This window comes from Mustela nivalis (assembly GCF_964662115.1).
Source record: "Mustela nivalis genome assembly, chromosome: 8".
NCBI classification, from domain to species: Eukaryota; Metazoa; Chordata; class Mammalia; order Carnivora; family Mustelidae; genus Mustela; species Mustela nivalis.
This window is the reverse complement of record NC_139027.1, coordinates 96,146,575-96,167,079: the sequence shown is the minus strand read 5'-3', so window position 1 is coordinate 96,167,079 and position 20,505 is coordinate 96,146,575. Positions and strand designations below refer to the sequence as shown.

Below are 20,505 nucleotides of genomic sequence, written 5' to 3'. Positions count from 1 at the left end.
AGCAGAATACACATTCTTTTCTTTTTTGTTTAAGATTTTATTTATTTATTTGACAGAGATCATAAATAGGCAGAAAGGCAGGCAGAGAGAGAGGAGGAAACAGGCTCCCCACTGAGCAGACAGCTCAATGCAGGGCTTGATCCCAAGACCCTGAGATCACGACCTGAGCTGAAGGCAGAGGCTAAACCCACTGAGCCACCCAGGTGCCCCCACATTCTTTTCAAGTGAACATGAAACATTCTCCAGAATAGATCACCTATTAGGTCACAAAACAGGCCTCAACAAACACAAAAAACTGAAATCATACAATGCACATTTTTTTTTTAATCATAACTCTATGAGAGATCAACCATAAGAAAAACTTTGGAAAAATCACTGATACATGGAAGTTAAACAGCATGCTATGAAACAATGAATGGGTCAACCAGGAAATCAAAGGAAAAATAAAACATAGAAACAAATGAAAATGAAAACACAACAGTACAAAACCTCTGGGATACTGCAAAGGCAGTCTTAAGAGGGAAGTATCTAACAATACAGACCTACAATAAGAACAAAAATCCCCAGTGCCTGGGTGGCTCAGTGGGTTAAAGCCTCTGCCTTCAGCTCAGGTCATGATCCCAGGGTCCTGGGATCCAGCCCCACATCGGGCTCTCTGCTCAGCAGGGAGCCTGCTTCCCCCCCACCTCTCTGCCTGCCTCTCTGACTAACTGTGATCTCTTTCTGTCAAATAAATAAAAGTTGGGTATTCATCCTTTCTGATGGAGGCATAATACTCCATAGTGTATATGGACCACATCTTCCTTTTGTAGCAACATGGACGGGACTGGAAGAGATTATGCTGAGTGAAATAAGTCAAGCAGAGAGAGTCAATCATATGGTTTCACTTATTTGTGGAGGATAACAAATAGCATGGAGGACATGGGGAGTTAGAGAGGAGAAGGGAGTTGGGGGAAATTGGAAGGGGAGGTGAACCATGAGAGACTACGGACTCTGAAAAACAATCTGAGGGTTTTGAAGGGGCAGGAGGTGGGAGGTCGGGGTACCAGGTGGTGGGTATCATAGAGGGCATGGATTGCATGGAGCACTGGGTGTGGTGCAAAAATAATGAATACTGTTATGCTGAAAATAAAAAAAAATTATAAATCAATCAATCAATAAATAAAATCTTTAAAAAAAAAGAAACAAAATTCTCAAATAAACAACCTAACTTTAAACCCAAAGAAGCTAAAGAAAGAACAACAAATGAAGCCTAAATCCAGCAAAAGGAAGGAAATAATAAAGATCACAGGAAAAATAAATTATATAGAAAATTAAAAAAAATACTAGGACACAAACTGAGGGTTTCAGACAGGAAGGGTTCAGGGGCTGGGTTAACCAGGTGATGAGTACTACGGAGAGCATGTGTGGTGATGAGCACTGGGTGCTATACCCAATTAATTGTTGAATACTACATTAAAAATTAATGATGTACTATATGTTATCTCACTGAACACAATAAAAACAAAACAAAACAAAACACTAGGAGAGGTCAATGAAACCAAGAGCTGTCTCTTTGAAAAAATAAAACTGATAAACTTCTGGCCAACCAAAAAGAAAAGACAAAGGACCCAAATAAAATCACAAATGATAGAGGAGAAATAACAACGAACACCACAGAAAGAAAACAATATTATAATATCATGGAAAGCTATATGCCAACAAAGTGGACAAGCAGAATAAAAGGATAAATTTCTAGAATCATATAAATTACCAAAATTGAAGCAGGAAAAATAGAAAACTTAAACAGACTGGTCACCAGCAAAGAATTGAGTCTGTAATAAAAAATCTCTCAACAAACAAAAGTCAAGGCCCAGACAGCTTTACAGGCAAATTCTACCAAACATTTAAAGAAGAGTTCATACCTATTCTTCCCAAATCATTCCATAAAATATAAAAGGAAGGAAAACTTCCAAAACCAGGTAAAGATTCCACTAAACTTACTGTCTGACATTTTAGCCAGGCTGCAGTGTGGCTGCTGTTTTCTGAGCTTCACCATGCTGCCCAAGGACAAGAAAAAGAAAGATGCTGGGAAGTCAGCCAAAAAAGATAAAGACCGATTGAGCAAATCCAGAAGTGAGGCCAGAAAAAAGGGGTCCAAAGACAAAGTTTGGGACAAGCTCAATAACCTGGTCTTGCTTGAAAAAGTGACATATGACAATCTCTATAAGCAAGTTCCCAACTATAAGCTTATAACTCCTGCTGTTGTCTCTGGGAGACTGAAGATTCAAGGTTTCCTGGCCAGGGCAGTTGTTCGGGGGATCCTTAGTAAAGGACTCATTAAAATCTTGTTTCAAAGCACAGAACTCAAGTAATTTACACCAGAAATACCAAGGGTGGAGATGCCCCTGCTGCTGGTAAACATGCATGAACAGATCCCACCAACTGTACATTTTGGAAAATAAAACTTTATTAAATCCAAAGAGAAAAAAGAACTCTACTAAAAAAGAGAACTAAAGGTCAATATGCCTGGTGAACATAGATGTAAAAATTCTCAATAAAAAACTAGCAAACAATACATTTAAAAAATCATTCACCATTATCAAGTAGGATTTATTCCTATGTTGCAAGGGTGGTATAATATTTGCAAATCAATGTGATATACCATATTAATAAAAGAAAGGATAAAAAACACGATTTCAATAGGTATAGAAAGAGTATCTGACAAAATACAGTACATTCATGATTAAAAAACCCTCAACAAAGTAGGGTTAGAGGGAACAGACCTCAACACTATAAAGGCCCCCCCCCCCCCACAAAAAAACCTTACAGCTAATATCATCCTCAGTGGGGAAAAACTAAGAGCTTTTCCTTTACAGCCAAGAACAAGACAAGGATGTCCATTCTCACCAGTGTTACTCAACATAGTACTACAAGTCCTAGCCATAGCAATCACACAAAAACAAATAAAAGGCATTCAAATCAGCAAGGAGGAAATAAAATTTTCACTATTTGCAGATGACATGATACTCTATGTAGAAAACCCAAAAGACTCCAACAAAAAACTGCAAGAACTGATAAATGAATTCAGTAGTCACAGAATACAAAATCAAAATACAGAAATCTGTTTCATTTCTATACACCAATAATGAAGCAGCAGAAAGAGAAATTAAAGAATCAATTGCATTTACTACTGCACCAAAACCAGAAAGATATCTAGGAATAAACCTAACCAAAAAGGTTTGAAGATGTGTACTCTGAAAACTATAAAACACTGATGAAAGAAGCTGCAAATGACACAAAGAAATGGAAATATATTCCATGCTCAAGGATTAGAAGAGCAAATATTGTTAAAATGTCTAAACTACCCAACCAACTACACACTTAATGCAATTCCTGTGAAAATACAATAGCATTTTTCACAGGAACTAGAACAAACAATTCTAAAATTTATACGTTACCACAAAAGACCCCCAAATATCCAAAGAAACCTTGAAACAGAAAAGCAAAGCTGGAAGCATCACAATTCCAGGCCTCAACTTAGATTACAAAGCTGTAGTGATCAAAACAGTACGGTACTGGCACAAAAATAAACACAAAGATGAATTGAGAACCCAAAAATGACCCACAACTATATGGTCAATGAATCTTCAACAAAGTAGGAAAGAATAACCAATGGGAAGAAGACCACCAACTCTGCAACAAATGGTATTGGGAAAAACTGGACAGCAACATGCAAAAGAATGAAACTGGATCACTTTCTTACACTACACACAAAAATAAATTCAAAATGGATTAAAGACCTAAATGAGTCCTGAAACCATAAAAATCCAAGAGGAGAACACAGAGAGTAACCTCTTTGACATAAGCCATAGAACTTCTTTCTAGATAGGTCTCCTGAGGCAAAGAAAAGAAAAGCAAAAATAAACTATTTGGACTTCATCAAAATAAAAACTTTTGCACCAGGGAGAGCCTGACCCCAATGCCCCCCTAGAATGTGTCATCCCCTGCCCCATATATTCTTTCTCTCTGGTACATATTAACTCTTATTTTATCTTTTCATGTTCTATATGCTGTTTATTATTTGTTTTAAATAATATTACTTGTTTCCAGTTGGAAAAAAAAGGCAACCTACTGAATGGGAGATGTTTCACAAATGACATATCTGATAAAGTGTTAGTATCCAAAATTTATAAAGAGCTTATCAAATTCAACACCCAGAAAACAATCCAATTTAAAAAATGGGCAGAAGACATGAACAGACATTTTTGCAAAGAAGACAATACAGATGGCCAATAGATACATGAAAAGATGTTTGACACCACTCATCATCAGGGAAATACAAATCAACACTACAATGAGGTATCACCTATACCTGTCAGAATGGCTTACCTCAACAACTCACGAAACAACAGATGTTGGCAAGGATGTGGAGAAAGGGGCACCTTCTTATACTGTTGGTGGAAATGCAAACTGGTACAACCACTCTGGAAAACTGTATAAAGGCTCCTCAAATTTAAAAATAGAATAACCCTACAATCTAGCAGTCATACTAGTAGGTATTTACACAAAGAATCCAAAAACACTAATTTGAAGGGGTACATGTACCCTGATATTTGTAGCAGCATTATCTACAATAGCCAAACTATGGAAGGAGCCCAAGTGTCCATTGACTGATGAACGGATAAAGAAGATGTGATATCCATCCATCTGTCTGTCCATCCATCCATCCATCCATCCAATGGAGTACTACCCAGCCATAAAAAAGAATGAAATCTTACCACTGACAACAATAAGGATGGAGCCAGAGAATATAGTGCTAAGCAAAAATAACTCAGAGAAAGACAAATACAATATGATTTCAATCATATGTGGAATTTAAGAAACAAAATATATGAGCAAAAGGGAAAGACAGAGAGAGATGTGAACCAAGAAACAGACTTAATTATAGAGAACATACTAATGGTTACCAGAGGGGAGGTGGGCAGGGGTGGGTTATGTAGGTGATGGAGATTAAGGAGTATACTGGTTATGGGGAGTACCAGGTGATGTATGGAAGTGTCTAATCACTACATTGTACATCAGAAACTAATATTACACTGTATGTTAACTAAATGGAATTTAAACAAAAACATGTAAAAGATACATAAGTAAAATCTCTGATTTTCTTCGCCACCCAGCCCTGCTCCTATAACTGGCCTCCGCATGCCAGAGTAAGAGAGCACCTAATCCTCCCCAGCATGATCCTGTGGACAGGTGAGCTTTGTAAACATTGGCTGTGAGGTCTTCTGGCCTCACCCGCTCTCTGAGGATGCAGCAACTCACCTTCCCCACCTGTTTCCCAGGCTAACCTCCATTTTGCTGCTGATGGAAGGGCTCACTGTTGGCTGTTACTTGTGGGAGTAGAGAAGGAGGCTTACAACACAGTGCCAGTGCACCAGAGGGCCAGGTGCCACTCACCAGAATCTGATCGGGCACGGCGTACTTGGCGATCTTGGTGGCCACTGCAGATCTGAGCTCCTTCAACACGGCGTCTGTGTCACCTGTGTCATCCTTCAACACGATGAAGGCAAATGCAACTGAAAGGAGTCAAAGGTTTGGGGTGTGTTCAACCATGAACCATCTCCCAAGGCAGAGCATTGTACACAAGTCATCATATATCTTAAGGAACTATAAATCATGTATTGGTGACCTGTAACAGCCTCTTCCTTTAGCCCTAAAGATGCATTTCCATTTCATCCAAAGTGGAAAGCGATTCTTTTTTTTTTTTTTTTCTTCTCAAAGTGGAAGCGATTCTAAGAGCTCTTATGAGCAGCCCAGTGAAGTCAACATGTAGATGAGAGCTCCCTTCAGCTCTGGTGTTGACTGGAAGGGGATATCACCTTGGAGGTGTGACTTAACCTCTCCTGCTACACTTGTGCCTGTTAAGTAGCCCATAATGTGGGTTCACAGGAGACGTACTACCCAATCCTTTGACATGGTGCATGAGAACACAGCACGTACCACTTTGGGTATGTGTCCAAAATGGTGGGCCCTAGCCACAGTAGCTATTTAAATGTAAATGAAATTAAGGTTAACATGTAGTTCCTGGGTGGCATGGGCCATCTGTAGCTTGTAGCTACTGTCCTGGACAGCGAGCTCCATCCTGGCTGGAAGCTTGGCTGGGCAGTGCTGACCAACCCATATTTTACCAGAAACACTAGGTTTCATTTGTCAATAGCCTACCATGTTCCAGAAAGGATTAACAGTGGTTCTCACAGGACTTTACATTTCTTTTCAATCCACCTGGGATAATCTTGCGTATGTGAGACACAGAGATTGAATTCCATTGTTTCTCCACATGAGCCATCCCAGCAGCACTGTGAACAGTCTATCTTCCCTCAAGGACCTGCAGTGCCCCTTGCATACATGAAGTGCCTGCATACATTCAGCCTGTGTATACCTGCACTAATCCAATCCCATCTTAATTAATTCTCCCCATGGCACACACCACCTAACCTATTATGTAGTTTCCTCATTGCTTGTTTTTACTCCCTATTGTCTGTCTCTCCCCTCCACACCTTGACCCTCCAGCGTGTAAGCTCTGTGAGGCAGGGACTTCTGTTCCTCGCCAAGTCTGGGTCCTAATCAGACAAGACCAGATCAGGAACTCTCGTCAGCCAGACCACGTGCAAACATAGGAAGTGGGAATAAAGAGGTAACCAATAGATATTGCTGTTGTTCATGTATTATGAATGCATAGGTGCTCAAATGCGTCAGAAATCAGAAAAATGTGTATCATCATAAGCATGATACAGACATTCTCCCCAGCAGCCTGATGGGTAGTAGAAGGCCTACTAATCCCAGAGTGACTTGGGCTGTGGCTTCTGTTAATGGGGATGCAAGCTGACCCAAGGCCTCTGAGTCTCACATGAGGGGACCTGTTTCTATCCCCTCCCTCCTTTCCTTCCTACCCCTGACTGCTCTCATGCATTCCAGTCTCCTGCTAAGGAAGAAGCCAGCCTCATGGACATATGCTTCCCAGGGAAAGTGAAAAATGAGTTTTCAAGTGTTCAAAGAGGACGCTTGGGTGGGTCAATCTCTTAAGTGTCTGCCTTCTGCCCAGGTCATGATCCCAAGATTCTGGGATCAAGTCCTGCATTGGGCCCCTTGCTCAGCAGGGAGCCTGCTTCTCCCATTGCCTGTCACTCCCCCTACTTGTGCTCTCAATCTCTTTCTCTTTCCTTCCCTCTTTCCCTCTGTCTCTCTGATAAGTAAATAAAGTCGTTTTTTAAAAAGTGTTTACATGAATATTAAATTTTACAGTGGGTCAATTTAGATAAGGTATTTGAGTAGTTAATGGAACTGTAGCACACAAATGTGGTGGGAAGGCTGATGACCCCACGGCATGCTGAAACAGAGGATGCCCCTGACAGCAAGTGGGCAAGAGTGCCAGGGTGCTTGGCCAGGCAGTGTAGGATGGCCTGCCCAGCAGTGTGGCATATAGTCAGCAAGCATCCAGGTCACACCAGGCCAAGTGAGTGTGACCACCATGCACTGGGCATTACAATACTCAGGTGACCCTGCCCAGACCCACCCACTTAGACACTGGGAGACTTTAGAATAAGGGGTGTCTTCAAATAAAGACTATTCTGGTTATCATTCAGTAGCTGCAGTGGGAACCACAGGTTAGATTCTTCCAAAAAGAATCCCAGAGCTGTACAAGGGCCCACACCAGGGCCTATCTTGTCTGCCAGCCCCCATAGCAGCTGCCTGGGGCACTGTGCCTGAGCACGTGCAAGGAGATGCTGTGAGCAGGACTGTGTATTTCATGGGCACCCTCCATAAAATGAGCTGCCATGCACACGTGGACAGAGGAGGAAACTCCCAAGATCAGCAGGGGGCCACTAGGTCCTAGCTCCTGTGGATGTGTGCCTTTAAAGGACAGCAGAACTAAGACATTTCAGAAATCGGACCCTTGTCTAACATACATGCTATCAAGTATCCTCACCAAAAGTCTTTACCTGGGACAGAAGAAAGCAACAGCTTGATGCATACAAAACCCCAACCACCCATTCCCAGAGTCCGTTCCTTTTACAAAGTGCCACAGTGTGTGTGAGACAAGGAATGAGGAGCACCTTTGGTGGGCACTCACCTTCTCCTTTGATGTCATGGGGATAGCCAATGACAGCGGTCTCTGGCACAGCAGGATGGTTAGCCTATTTAGAACACAAAACAAAACGTGCAGATGAACCAGCTGCCTGAGTTAGCACATAGGTCAATCCAAGGCCTCCCGGAGCTACCCAAGCAAAGGAGGCCCAACTGTGCTCACCATTGCGTCCTCGATCTCTGCAGTCCCCAGCCTGTGGCCGCTGATGTTGATGATGTCGTCCATCCGCCCTGTGATCTGGTAGTAGCCACCTTCTGTCCGGTACGCCCCATCACCAGTGAAGTAGTGGCCTGCACCACAGTGGGGTGCAGCGGTATTCAGAGGTATGCAGAGGTATTCAGCAGCAATACCTCTGAACCAGGACCGAGCAGGGCTCCCATCCATACATGAGGGACACAGCAAGACAGACATCTTGACCTCACTCTATGGAAGAAATCTCCAAAACCCCAGCTCTGTTGACTTCCTGCCTCTCCACCCTTCTGCCAACCCCTTGTAGAGACACTTTTCTAGTTGGTACCATCTGGCTGTGTGCCAGAGAAAGGGCAGTGGCTCCGAATCGGCAGAGTTCTGACCACATCACAGCTGCAAACATCTGAGGAGTAGATGATAAGCAAAGAGCACACCCAAGCAGTCCCCAAAGTGAGGCTCATTCACAAACTTGAGAATGAAAATGAAGGGTTCCAACAGGCACAATGTGTATATAACCTTCCAGCCCAATGACATAAAGCAAACTAGGAAAAAAATGAAAAGTAAGCCAGAAGAAAACTTGCAGTTAGACATCAGGCCAGTTTTCTGGAGTGGTTTCTTCATTCTTCCTTCCTAGTAGCCTAAGGTGTGGTGTGCACACCAAGGGGCGGGTGCTTCAGGCTCTGCATGCAGCCCCACTTAAACCCCAGGGATGCTGCCCACTCCAGAGACCAGGAGGCTCAGAAAGCTGAGGGGGAGGGGCAGGACTCCAACTCCAAAGTGTTACCGCACTACACTCAGTCATCATTACCTTAAAGACATCTTCTGAGCCTATGATCCCCAAGGTGTGGAGAAATGCATGATACAATCCATTTTAGCTGGCTCACCTGGGTAAGGCTTGAAGTAGGCCTCCATGAATCTCTTGTGGTCTCCATAGATGGTTCTTGCCATGCCTGGCCAGGCCTGGGACAGGCACAGAGCCCCAGAGACATTACCACCCTCCACGACCTCTCCCTGTGGACCCAGAGACCCATGTATGAGAGAACGTGAAGATTCTGCTTGAGAAGCAAAGAATTAATAATGTTCTTCTGAGAAATGACAGATGGAAGTACCAGAGAAATACGTGAAAACAGGAATGTGAAAAAAGACAAGCGTTCCCCAAAAGGAACTGCCCTTCTCCTCTGCAAGAATCCAGCCTGAGATGGAGGTCCAGAAGGACGAGGGCTCACTCTACACAGGGATTTCAAGTGTATGTCCTGGAGGAGACGCTGCAGTGAACACTCACCCTTCTGCCACCCACCAGAGCTGGGCCTGTGTAACATGAAATAGTGGGCAGGGGAGGCCAGGAAGGCATACAGGAGCACCAGGAGCTCAACAGGGCAAGCACACAGAAGGGGATGCCTTCACCAGGCCTTACCTTCTCGTCCATGAGCACTGGGACAATGCCAAAAAAGGGCCTCATTGCCATGCCAGGGAGGATCTCTGCTCCTTCTTCTGAGGGCCGTGGCGCAATGCAGATGCCACCCGTTTCTGCAGGGAAAATAGAGAAGAAGTGCACACTGGACCCAGGAACTACTGAGATGTTTTATCTAGACATGCCATCAGGGGTCCGCAATGGACACACAAATGCTGCCCCGAGGTGGGAGATGGGTGTTTATCCCTATTTGGCCCCAGTGACACAAAGATATCTTTCTGAGGCAAGACCAGACTTGGGTTCTGCGGAAATAAGATGTGGGCCCAAAGCGGAGGGGTCAGTCCCAGGAGCCGGGGCACTCCACAGGGACAGGTGCTGATTCCCCTCATCCTCAGCTCTGCAGAAAAGGACAGAGTCCACCTGCTTGCACAGGAAGACAGAGGAAATGAACTGCTTCTGGGCCAGTGCTCCCCATCCCCACACTCTAAATAATGAAAAGTAATGCCCACAATTCTGTTCTCAAGTATTTTCTTTGGCATTCCCCTCTCTCAGCCTGCATGGAAATGCCTCAGGAGACTCAGTTGCAGAAAGCCTCCATTCTGAGCCTTCCCAAATGGAGAATGGAGCTATTTGCATTGCCTCACTTTCTGGCTTCTTGAAGAACAAGATCCCAGTTGGCTACATTTATTACATCAGTGGTGGTCTCTTGCCCTAAACATCCCAGTAAGTCAGATACCCCAGAGGACAGAGGGCAGAGAAAAACCAAATGGCACAGAAAAACAAAGTGCTTTCCCACTAAAATCTAAATTTAGACTCTGGTCCCTTACAGTCAGCTCATTTGCATCAGTTGTACTTGTTTTGGGCATGTGGCCCAGCAGGAAAATGACCGTTTAGCTAAGCACCTACTACCTATCAGGCCTCGGACAACATACAGCAGTTCTATCACCTCCCTCCATCCTCATAGGGCCTGTAGTGGAGCACCCCCACTTCACAAATGAGGAACCCAAGGCTCAGAGACGTCATTACATATCCTGAGTCCTCCAGCTGGAATCCCTCAGCCTGGCTCTGCCTCTCACTCCAGACACTGGGATTTCCAACCACCTGAGGGGCTGAGGCATTAGCGGTGTTGGATGGCAATCGCAGAGCCTCACTCACACTTGACCCTCCAAGACTCGGGCTCGGCCACATGTTCTCACATGCTATCATACACCGCAAGTGATCCTAGCACCAGGTTCCGAAGGCATGCCTGGGCCCCTTCTCCTTGGGGACTCTCACCTGTCTGCCACCACGTGTCCACCAGCGTGCATCTGCTGTCCCCCACCACCTTGTGGAGCCACTCCCAAGCCTCAAAGTTGATCGGTTCTCCCACTGAAACCACACACAAAAAGAGAAACAATATAATAGACCTCAATAAACCTGAAACCAAAAAGGATAGGTTTCTACAGGGAAAACAGCTCTGTAATTTCCTTAAAGGACGCAAGAGGAAACTTGAAAAAACAGTGAGATTCATCAGATTTGTGGTGTCAAAAAATACAAATTACCAGATATTTTCACCATCAGGTCAAAAATTTTAAAAGTTGCCTAGAATATGAGAGAAATAAACCTTAAATAGCCTTAACCCACTAAACATCCCAGGCACCCCTCATTAATTTTTTTTTTTTTTTTACTTTTTATTTTATTTTATTTTCCGATTTTGGTCAGTAGCTTTCTATTTTTTTATTATGTTCAATTAGCTAACATAAAATACATCATTAGTTTTTGATGCAGTGTTCAATGATTCATTAGTTGTGTGTAACACCCTTATATGTAATTCCATGTATATGAACTGTCCACAATAAGCAACTCCAGACAGACAGAAAGTTAGATTCGTGGCGGTTTTAGAGTTGGGGTAGGGGAAAGGGCAGTTGGAAGAGTGAGTGACTGCTAATGGGTTCAGGGTTACCTTTAGGAGTGCTGTAAACATGAAAAATGAGTAAGGGATAGGCAGGGCCAGGTAGGGAGAGAGAGGTAGGCGGCTACATGTTAGGCTTACCCCAAATCCCAGAAATGCTGAGGTGTGAGGAAACCAGAGATAAGGGAACAGAAGCAGACAACCATGTTTGCCTTAGATATCAGAGATGAGATATTCAAAGGAGAAGTAATCATCAGTGGTAAAATCAAAGATTTCAGTTCCCTGGTCGGTTTCCTATAAAAGACTGACCATGAAAGACTGATTGGCAGCCCAATCAGAATCCCTCTCCCTCTAGAGAGCTTTTTTCTTTCTTTCCTGTTCTCACCTTCACTTAATACACTTTCAGTTCACTTCACAAAAGAAAAAAGAAAAAAGAAAAAAAAAAAAGCAAAGTGAGAGAAACAGTACAGTACAGGAGCATAATTTGGTATGCAGCTGGGAGAAACTGCATGTGTCTGTTAACACATAGCAGCGCACACACCTGCTACGACTACTTAGGAAGCTGTGGTGGAAATCTACTATAGCTACACCTACACTTATCTTATTCTCAAGAACATCACTCCTGGCCTATAGAAAAAAAAGCAGATGTGCTCACACACAAGGAGGATCACCGCAGTTAAAAACCATAAGTGCCATTAAGAAGGGGACAGAGAAGTAAACCATCAGTGTCCACGAGATACACAGCACAAGAGCACAAGAACAGAACCGCAGCCACTCTCAGCAGGGCTGCCCAGATAGTTGCAGTCCTGCAGATGCAGGAGCCGCATAGGCCGCCTGAACCCAGCTGTGCAAAGTTCAAGGACAAGCACATCAGTCCCTGCATGGCATGGTCAAAAGGTGTGTGTGAGAGGGTGGTGGGTGGTTACTGACTGGGAGGGGCCATAAGGGAACGTTCTTTGGTCTGGAAATTTCTAAGGCTTGATCTAGGTGGCGGTTTTAGATACATGTACAACAGTTGGTGGTTGAACATCACAGGGGTTGGGGTGCCAGCATCCTAGGCAGCCAAAAATCTGACTATAACTGGGACTTTGTTTATATATATCTAAGTTAAGCAAAACTTAGCTACTGATAGCCTGCTGTTGATTAGAAGCCTCACCAATAACATAAACATTTACCCCACATTTTGTATGCTGTATGTATCAACATATTGTATTCTTACAAGAAAGTAAGACGAAGATTAGAAAAAAAAATTAAGAAAATCATAAAGAGGGATGCCTGGGTGGCTCAGTCATTAAGAGTCTGCCTTTGGCTCAGGTCATGATCCTGGGGTCCAGGGTTCAAACCCCACATCGGGCTCTCTGCTGAGTAGGAATCCTGCTTCTCCCTCTCCCACTCCCCCTGCTTATGTTCCCTTTCCTGTTCTCTCTCTCTATCAAATAAATATATCTCCACCTTACAACAGTTAGAATGGCCAAAATTAGCAAAACAGGAAAGAACATGTGTTGGAGAGGATGTGGAGAAAGGGGAACCCTCTTACACAGTTGGTGGGAATGTGAGTTGGTACAGCCACTTTGGAAAACAGTGTGGAGATTCCTCAAGAAATTAAAAATAGAGCTTCCCTATAACCCTGCAATTGCACTACTGGGTATTTACCCCAAAGATACAGATGGAGTGAAAAGAAGGGCCATCTGTACCCCAATGTTTATAGCAGCAATGGCCACGGTCGCCAAACTGTGGAAAGAACCAAGATGCCCTTCAACGGACGAATGGATAAGGAAGATGTGGTCCATATACACTATGGAGTATTATGCCTCCATCAGAAAGGATGAATACCCAACTTTTGTAGCAACATGGACGGGAATGCTGAGTGAAGTAAGTCAAGCAGAGAGAGTCAATTATCATTTGGTTTCACTTACTTGTGGAGCATAACAAATAGTATGGAGGACTTGGGGAGTTAGAGAGGAGAAGGGAGTTGAGGGAAATTGGAAGGGGAGGTGAACCATGAGAGACTACAGACTCTGAAAAACAATCTGAGGGTTTTGAAGGGGCGGGGGGTGGGAGGTTGGGGGAACCAGGTGGTGGGTATTAGAGAGGGCATAGATTGCATGGAGAACTGCGTGTGGTGCAAAAACAATGAATACTGTTATGCTGAAAAGAAATTTAAAAAAAAATCTTTAAAAAAATATAAGAAAATCATAAAGAAAATACATTTACAGTCCTATACTGTATTTATTAAAAAAAATCCATGTGTTAAGTAGGTCCCACACAGTTCAAGCAGATGTTGTTCAAAGGTCAACTATGTGTATAATATAACAACTGCTATGTATATATGCCCCCCCCCCACACACAAATAAATGGCTTTCTACCCTAGGACTCTACAACCCAACTTCTCAGTGTCTACCTACTGTAATCTACAGGTGTGTGTCCCCCAACCAAGATTTCATATGTTGACATCTTAACCCCCAAAGATGATAGTATTGGGAGGTAAGGACTTTGGGAGGTCATGAAGCCCTCTGGAATGGGGTTCGTGTTCTTACAAAATAGACCACACAGAGCTCCCTCTTCCCCCCCACTCATGTGAGGACATAGGGAAAAGGCACCATCTACAAACCCAGGAAGGGGGCCGTCCATAGAAGACAATCATGCTGGCACCTTGATTAGGGACTTCCCAGCCCCCACAACTGTGAGAGATAAATTCATGTTGTTTATAAGCAACCCAGTCAGTGGTACAGCCCCAGTGGCTAAGCTATGACCCTAATGAAACAGCCATATAAGACTGGCACTCAGCCAGAATTGACCAGCTTACACATACCACTGCTAGAACAGTGAAACACTCCCACTCTGGTTGCCTCTTGCTCAGGACGACCCACGACGCACCGCGGCCTGACCTGGCCAGGGGCTCCCGTGCTGGTCACATGGGGGCTGGTTGTTGTATGCATTACTCCTGCACTCACCCACACCCACAAGGACGTTAAGAGGCTGCCATGAGGTACACTGAGAAACTGCCAACATCCCAGATCTCCAACCACAGGGGCAAGACCGCCAGACCATGATCATGTTTACGTGAAAGCAGACATCTTAGAACCATACTGTCTCTCATGGGAACATGACTGTGCAGAAGGGCTCAGAAGGGGCACAAGCAGCATGGTTGCCTGGAGCCACGCTCACGGAGGATGTCATGCTTGACAGTGTTCCAATTGTTTCTTTTTCTCAGTAAGAGAACTATGTGTCACTTGTGAAATTAAAAGTTAAAAAGAAGTGTAAAGCAAATCTTGGGGTAAAAGTCCTGAGGAAGCTGGGTTCTGCTGACTGGTAGGATTAAATGAAGTCAATTCGCCCGTAGCGTGGTGTGCTGTGAGGGCTAATTCAGATGTCGGGAAGCAGCCAGAGCAGCAGAGCCTCAGTGGGGGACAGCACCACATGGGCCCTGGCCAAGCATGGAGCTTACTGGTCCACATTGCTCCCATGTGAGCAGGTGCCCAGTGCTGTTTGTCTGCCTGCCAGCACTACTTAGTAACAACCAGGTCCCAAGGGAACCCCTGTAGCACTCTCCTCCTGGCACTGGTTACATGGCAGGAAAATGCCCACAACACCAGCAAAATACAGAGAGTCTGGAGAAGGCTCTGTGTGTGCTCCCTGTTGCCGAGCTGCTCCATGCCTGGTCTAGGAGAGGAAGTGGGTCTGGTGACGTATGGAGTGAGGACCCCAGAAGCCTGTCTGGCTAAGGGGATGCCTGGATGAGGCAGCTTTGAGCTAGGACGGGCTCCCCCACTCTAAGGCAAGTGTTGGGCACCTCCTTCCGAAGCACTTGGAGCATTTACCCTGTCACTGGGGTCCTTGTGAGTCTTCCTTAGCAGAGCACGTCTGGAAACTCAAACCTCCCTTCACCACTAACCTGACCTAGCTCCTGGGCCCACTTAGGTGGTCTGCAGATGGCACCTGGAGGATCTGAGTTTCTGTGGCCCTCCACCTGCCCTCAGGTCCCAAGCACTGCCAGGCCCAGAGTGCAGGAGCACCTCACAGCCCCAGCGTTGGAGGGTAGGTTTTCTCCAACCACATGACTCCCTTCACGACATGCAGGCTTCACCCTCCACAGAGGGAATGTGCCAAGAGAGGCATCTCAGACTCACCACTCTCCGCCCTGTTCCCCTACTGACAGCATGTGTAGGGGCAGAAATGACAGGAGTCAGGAAAAGGAGACAGAAAGGGCTTGGGTACCCTCCACCTCACCATATCACCTGAAATAACCCCACATCCTCTTTCCAAAGTGCATTCATGGGGCTCTGTCAAAATCACAAGCGGAGATAATCTTGGATCTCGAAACCCTCTGCTTTGGAAATATCTACAGCAAGAGCAACACACAGCACAGTGTGCTTACCACAGTCCTTGGGGGTTGTCGGCCCCCAGCACAGGGGAGCACCTTCGTGACCCACAGTCAATTCCCCTCATACTGCAATCCCATGCGGCCACTAAAGAAGGGCTTGAGCTTCTTTACCAGGTTTTTCATAATAAAGATGAAGCACAGAAACGTCTGGAATGTTGTGCCCCAGGCCACGATCAGCCAGGGCCTCCAGGAAGCTGCTTCCGGGCAGGGACCTCTGTTTCCTATTTAGCCTGGCACTGTTTGAATTCAGCACGGACACAGCCACACAGCCTTCATGATTAAAGCCATCTGGAATCCTTCACTGGCTCTACCCTACGGTGGGTCACTCACCTGACCCCAGGGTCCTCAGGGAAGAGCGGTCATACTTCTTCACCCAGGAGTCGCCATATTTCAACAACAGCCGGACAGCCGTCGGGGCCCCATAGAACTGATTGATCTTTAACCTCTGCACCGTCTCCCAGTATCGACCTACAGAAGGGCCCAAGTTCACTGTCAGTCTGAGTCTACCACATGTTATCTAACTTATTTAGAAATCAGTCAACAGTTACTGTGCACTGGATACAGGCAAATACCTGTGTTCACAGAAATGGAATCCCAATGACCCATTGATGAAATGGGAAGGGAGCCCTCTGAGAAGGGGCTCCCCGTGGCAATCATCTCCCAGCATAACCCCCATCCAGGGCCAGCACATTTGGCAATAGCCTCCATCTGGCTCTGGATGGCTACATTCACAGGGTGTTACCCAAAAGATACAGCAAGGATCAGTTCAAAGAAGTATCACTGTGAATTTTAAAAATAACCCATGCCGTACTGACATAGTACTTGTGTTCAGTCACACCAAAAATGGTCTCTAAAGGGGTTACTGGTGCTTCCCCTGGCACAGCGGCAGCCACCACTGAGCGAGCCCTGGGGAGCAGGGCAATTCTCTTAGCACTTACTCACCTGATTCCCCACAATCCCCCACAACTAGCCACCATGGCTCTACACACGGAGTGAGCAGAGCTTCGAGGGGCTGAAGTGACATGCCTGAGATCACATCTAAGATGGCCTGCACATTTATCTGAGAGTGCATCCTAGTCCATCAGGAAGCTGGAGAGGAGCAGGGGAGGTGACAAAGAAGTTCCACACACATCACTGTTAGCACCGTGGAGGGTTTGGCAAGAGCCTCCTGGCAGAGCCACCACCATTCCATCGCATTACAACAAATTCTTGGGGTTTTGTGCTGCCTCAGAGGAAGATGCCAAAGTGAGCAAGATGTGGGTCCTCAAAGTGATCTCCATTCATGGACGTGGCTCCAGGCCACAGGCAATGCTGTCTGACAGAGAGCACAGGCACAGAGCTGGATAAAGTCCCCTCTGTCTGGGGTAATGGGAGGTTGGCAGCTGTCCTGAGGGTTGAGGAAGGGCTGGATCTGGTTAGGTGGCCAGAAAGGAGAGAGGAACAGTGCTAAGGGGATGGCCCAAGGCACCCAGTTTGCTAGGGGGACAGGAACGCTGGAGTGGGCTGTCCTGAGATGGCTTTCAGTGACAAATCTATGACTATCTGATCCTACTGCAGACACCACCCCTAGCCCCAGCCCACCTTGCAGGGCGAAGAATTAGGCAGCTATGCCACAGGACCACAAGGACCACAGCAGGGCCAGATCAAAGACCTCTACCCCACCCTCCTGTGAACTTCTCTTTCCTCCAGCTCCCTCGGGGGGACCCTGTGTGCATCCCCAGTCCTCACCAGCATCAGGGTAAACCGGAGTACTCTCAAAAAGGACGCTGGTTGCTCCATTGCACAGGGGTCCGTACACCACATAGCTGTGTCCTGTGATCCAGCCAATGTCGGCCACACAGCCGAAGACGTCACCTGGCCGGTAGTCAAACACAAGCTGCAGAAATAGAAGAGGCCATCAGGAGCCTGTCACCCCACATTCCCACAGGTCACTAACACTGTTGTGTAAATGCAAAACACAGCTGCGCCTAAGGCTATTAAGAGCAGGAAAAACAAATGCATTGCTGGGGCTCTGTGCAGCTATAGCAGTGACAAGACAGTTACTGTCACCCACAACACGCTGACTCTCGCAGGCAACAGTGAAAGAAGCCAGACTCCAGGTGTATGTTGGGTGAGCCCCAGCCAACCAAAGCTAATCTGTATGCTGGAGGTCGTGCAAGTGCTGGCCCTGCTGGGGGGGTTTTGGGGAGGCTTTCATGCCTTTAAGAGCTAGAGATACCCCACATCTGGATGCAGGTGGTGGCCACAAGTATACAAAATACCATCTAGTTGTAAGTCTAAAATAAGGGCACCCTGCACTAGTTATATCACAATCTTCTTAGAGCCCTTAAAAATTACAAAAACATGAAAGCCAAAAAGATGCCTCAAGCATCATCAGCTTCTGAGAGCCTGAGTAGAGAGACTATGTGTCTCCTGTATTCTCACCACAGGGTCCCACCAGAGCCTGAATCTGAATGTCCCTTTTCAGGAAACACAGAGGACAAAGGGATAAAACTGCTGGGTGCCACAGAAAAGTGTAAGGAAACGGAAGGGACAGAGAAACAACAGGTTAAAAAAGCCGTAAAAGACATCTCAAAAAAGCTTCAGCAGGCAAGAGTAAGCTATAGGATCAGGGGACACATACTGGGTGACAAAGCTAGAAGAGGGGAAACATGGGACCATGATGCTATCAGTCAGGATACAGGGAGGGGCTGTAGTCAGACAGGGAGGAAGGGCTTATGTGACCAAAGTGGGGTTTGCCTTTTCATAATTCTTCAAGCCACACACTTGATTTGGATGGTTTTCTGGATTCTACTCTGTATTGTTTTCCAATGAAAAGATTTTCTTTTAAATCTTCGGGTGAGTGGACAAGTTTCTTGCTGCCCCAAATGAACACTGAGATTCTCCAGGAGTCCACATACAGCACAGTGGTCTTGAGACAGCCTGGGCCCTGTGCAGCTGTGACCCAAGGGGGAGGGATGACTCTTTCAAGGAGGACTGTGCTTTCACTGTCGTGGAGAATCAGGATGCTGACCTCCTAAGCCCCACAGCATTCAGGGACCAAAAGAATTTTTAGTACAACTTGGACCCAAACTGCCAACTCTTCCGTGGGGCTGGAGATATCTCTCCAGCCTGTGGCCAGCCGTGCTACATAGGGCCCAGCAGGCAACCCTGAGTTCCCACCCCCGTGGGAACCAATAGAACCAACTATCCTTTTCCCTGAAGAACCAACGGTCCTAATGTCCTTTACAAGTGCTCATGCTTTCATCTACAAAAGGCTGAAAATTTCTATTCCTAATGCTTCAAAAAAACATCTCTTATTGAAGAGAAATTCAAAAGATACCTATACCCTGACTTCTTGTGCTCGTATAGACTGGGTTCTGGTAACAAGTGGAAAACACAAAAAAGAATCTCTCACCACATTTATAGCTTCCCTAATGTTAACTGTACTATAAACTGGTGGAAACAATTTGATCTACTCTGTGAAGTTCTTGGTATTTGCTCTTAGTAGTTATATTTTCCAAGGTATTTTTTTTATTAATTTTTTCTTTTTTATAAACATATATTTTTATCCCCAGGGGTACAGGTGGGTGAATCACCAGGTTTACACACTTCACAGCACTCACCAAAGCACATACCCGCCCCAATGTCCATAATCCCACACCCTTCTCCCAAATCCCCTCCCCCCACCAACCCTCAGTTTGTTTTGTGAGATTATGAGTCACTTATGGTTTGTCTCCCTCCCAATCCCATCTTGTTTCATTTATTCTTCTCCTACCCACTTAAGCCTCCATGTTGCATCACCACTTCCTCATATCAGGGAGATCATATGATAGTTGTCTTTCTCTGCTTGACTTATTTCGCTAAGCATGATACGCTCTAGTTCCATCCATGTTGTCGCAAATGGCAAGATTTCATTTCTTTTGATGGCTGCATAGTATTCCATTGTGTATATATACCACATCTTCTTGATCCGTTCATCTGTTGATGGACATCTAGGTTCTTTCCATAGTTTGGCTATTGTGGACATTGCTGCTATAAACATTCGGGTGCACGTGCCCCTTTGGATCACTACGTTTATATCCTTAGGGTAAATACCCAATAGTGCAATTGCTGGGTCATAGGGCAGTTCTATTTTCAACATTTTGAGGAACCTCCATGCTGTTTTCCAGAGTGGCTGCACCAGCTTGCATTCCCACCAACAGTGCAGGAGGGTTCCCCTTTCTCCGCATCCTCGCCAGCATCTGTCATTTCCTGACTTGTTGATTTTAGCCATTCTGACTGGTGTGAGGTGATATCTCATTGTGGTTTTGATTTGTATTTCCCTGATGCCGAGTGATATGGAGCACTTTTTCATGTGTCCGTTGGCCATCTGGATGTCTTCTTTGCAGAAATGTCTGTTCATGTCCTCTGCCCCTTTCTTGATTGGATTATTTGTTCTTTGGGTGTTGAGTTTGCTAAGTTCTTTATAGATTCTGGACACTAGTCCTTTATCTGATATGTCATTTGCAAATATCTTATCC

At 45.4% G+C, this 20,505-nt stretch overlaps 1 protein-coding gene and 1 pseudogene across 2 annotated transcripts in view; one reads left to right on the top strand and one right to left on the bottom strand.

Moving 5' to 3' along the window:
- ACSS1 (acyl-CoA synthetase short chain family member 1) overlaps positions 1-20,505 on the bottom strand; it is a 67,868-nt gene that overhangs the window by 3,449 nt on the left and 43,914 nt on the right. The window contains exons 6-13 of the mRNA XM_082746601.1: positions 17,732-17,879; positions 16,334-16,471; positions 11,004-11,096; positions 9,732-9,844; positions 9,202-9,328; positions 8,291-8,418; positions 8,114-8,177; positions 5,440-5,558 (exon numbers count right to left, since the gene is read on the bottom strand). Coding sequence (XP_082602727.1) covers positions 5,440-5,558; positions 8,114-8,177; positions 8,291-8,418; positions 9,202-9,328; positions 9,732-9,844; positions 11,004-11,096; positions 16,334-16,471; positions 17,732-17,879 — 930 coding nt within the window. The remainder of the gene's footprint in view (positions 1-5,439; positions 5,559-8,113; positions 8,178-8,290; positions 8,419-9,201; positions 9,329-9,731; positions 9,845-11,003; positions 11,097-16,333; positions 16,472-17,731; positions 17,880-20,505) is intronic.
- On the top strand, positions 1,932-2,534 carry LOC309872439 (small ribosomal subunit protein eS25 pseudogene; annotated as a pseudogene). The gene has a single exon. The product of its transcript is annotated as a small ribosomal subunit protein eS25 pseudogene (transcript).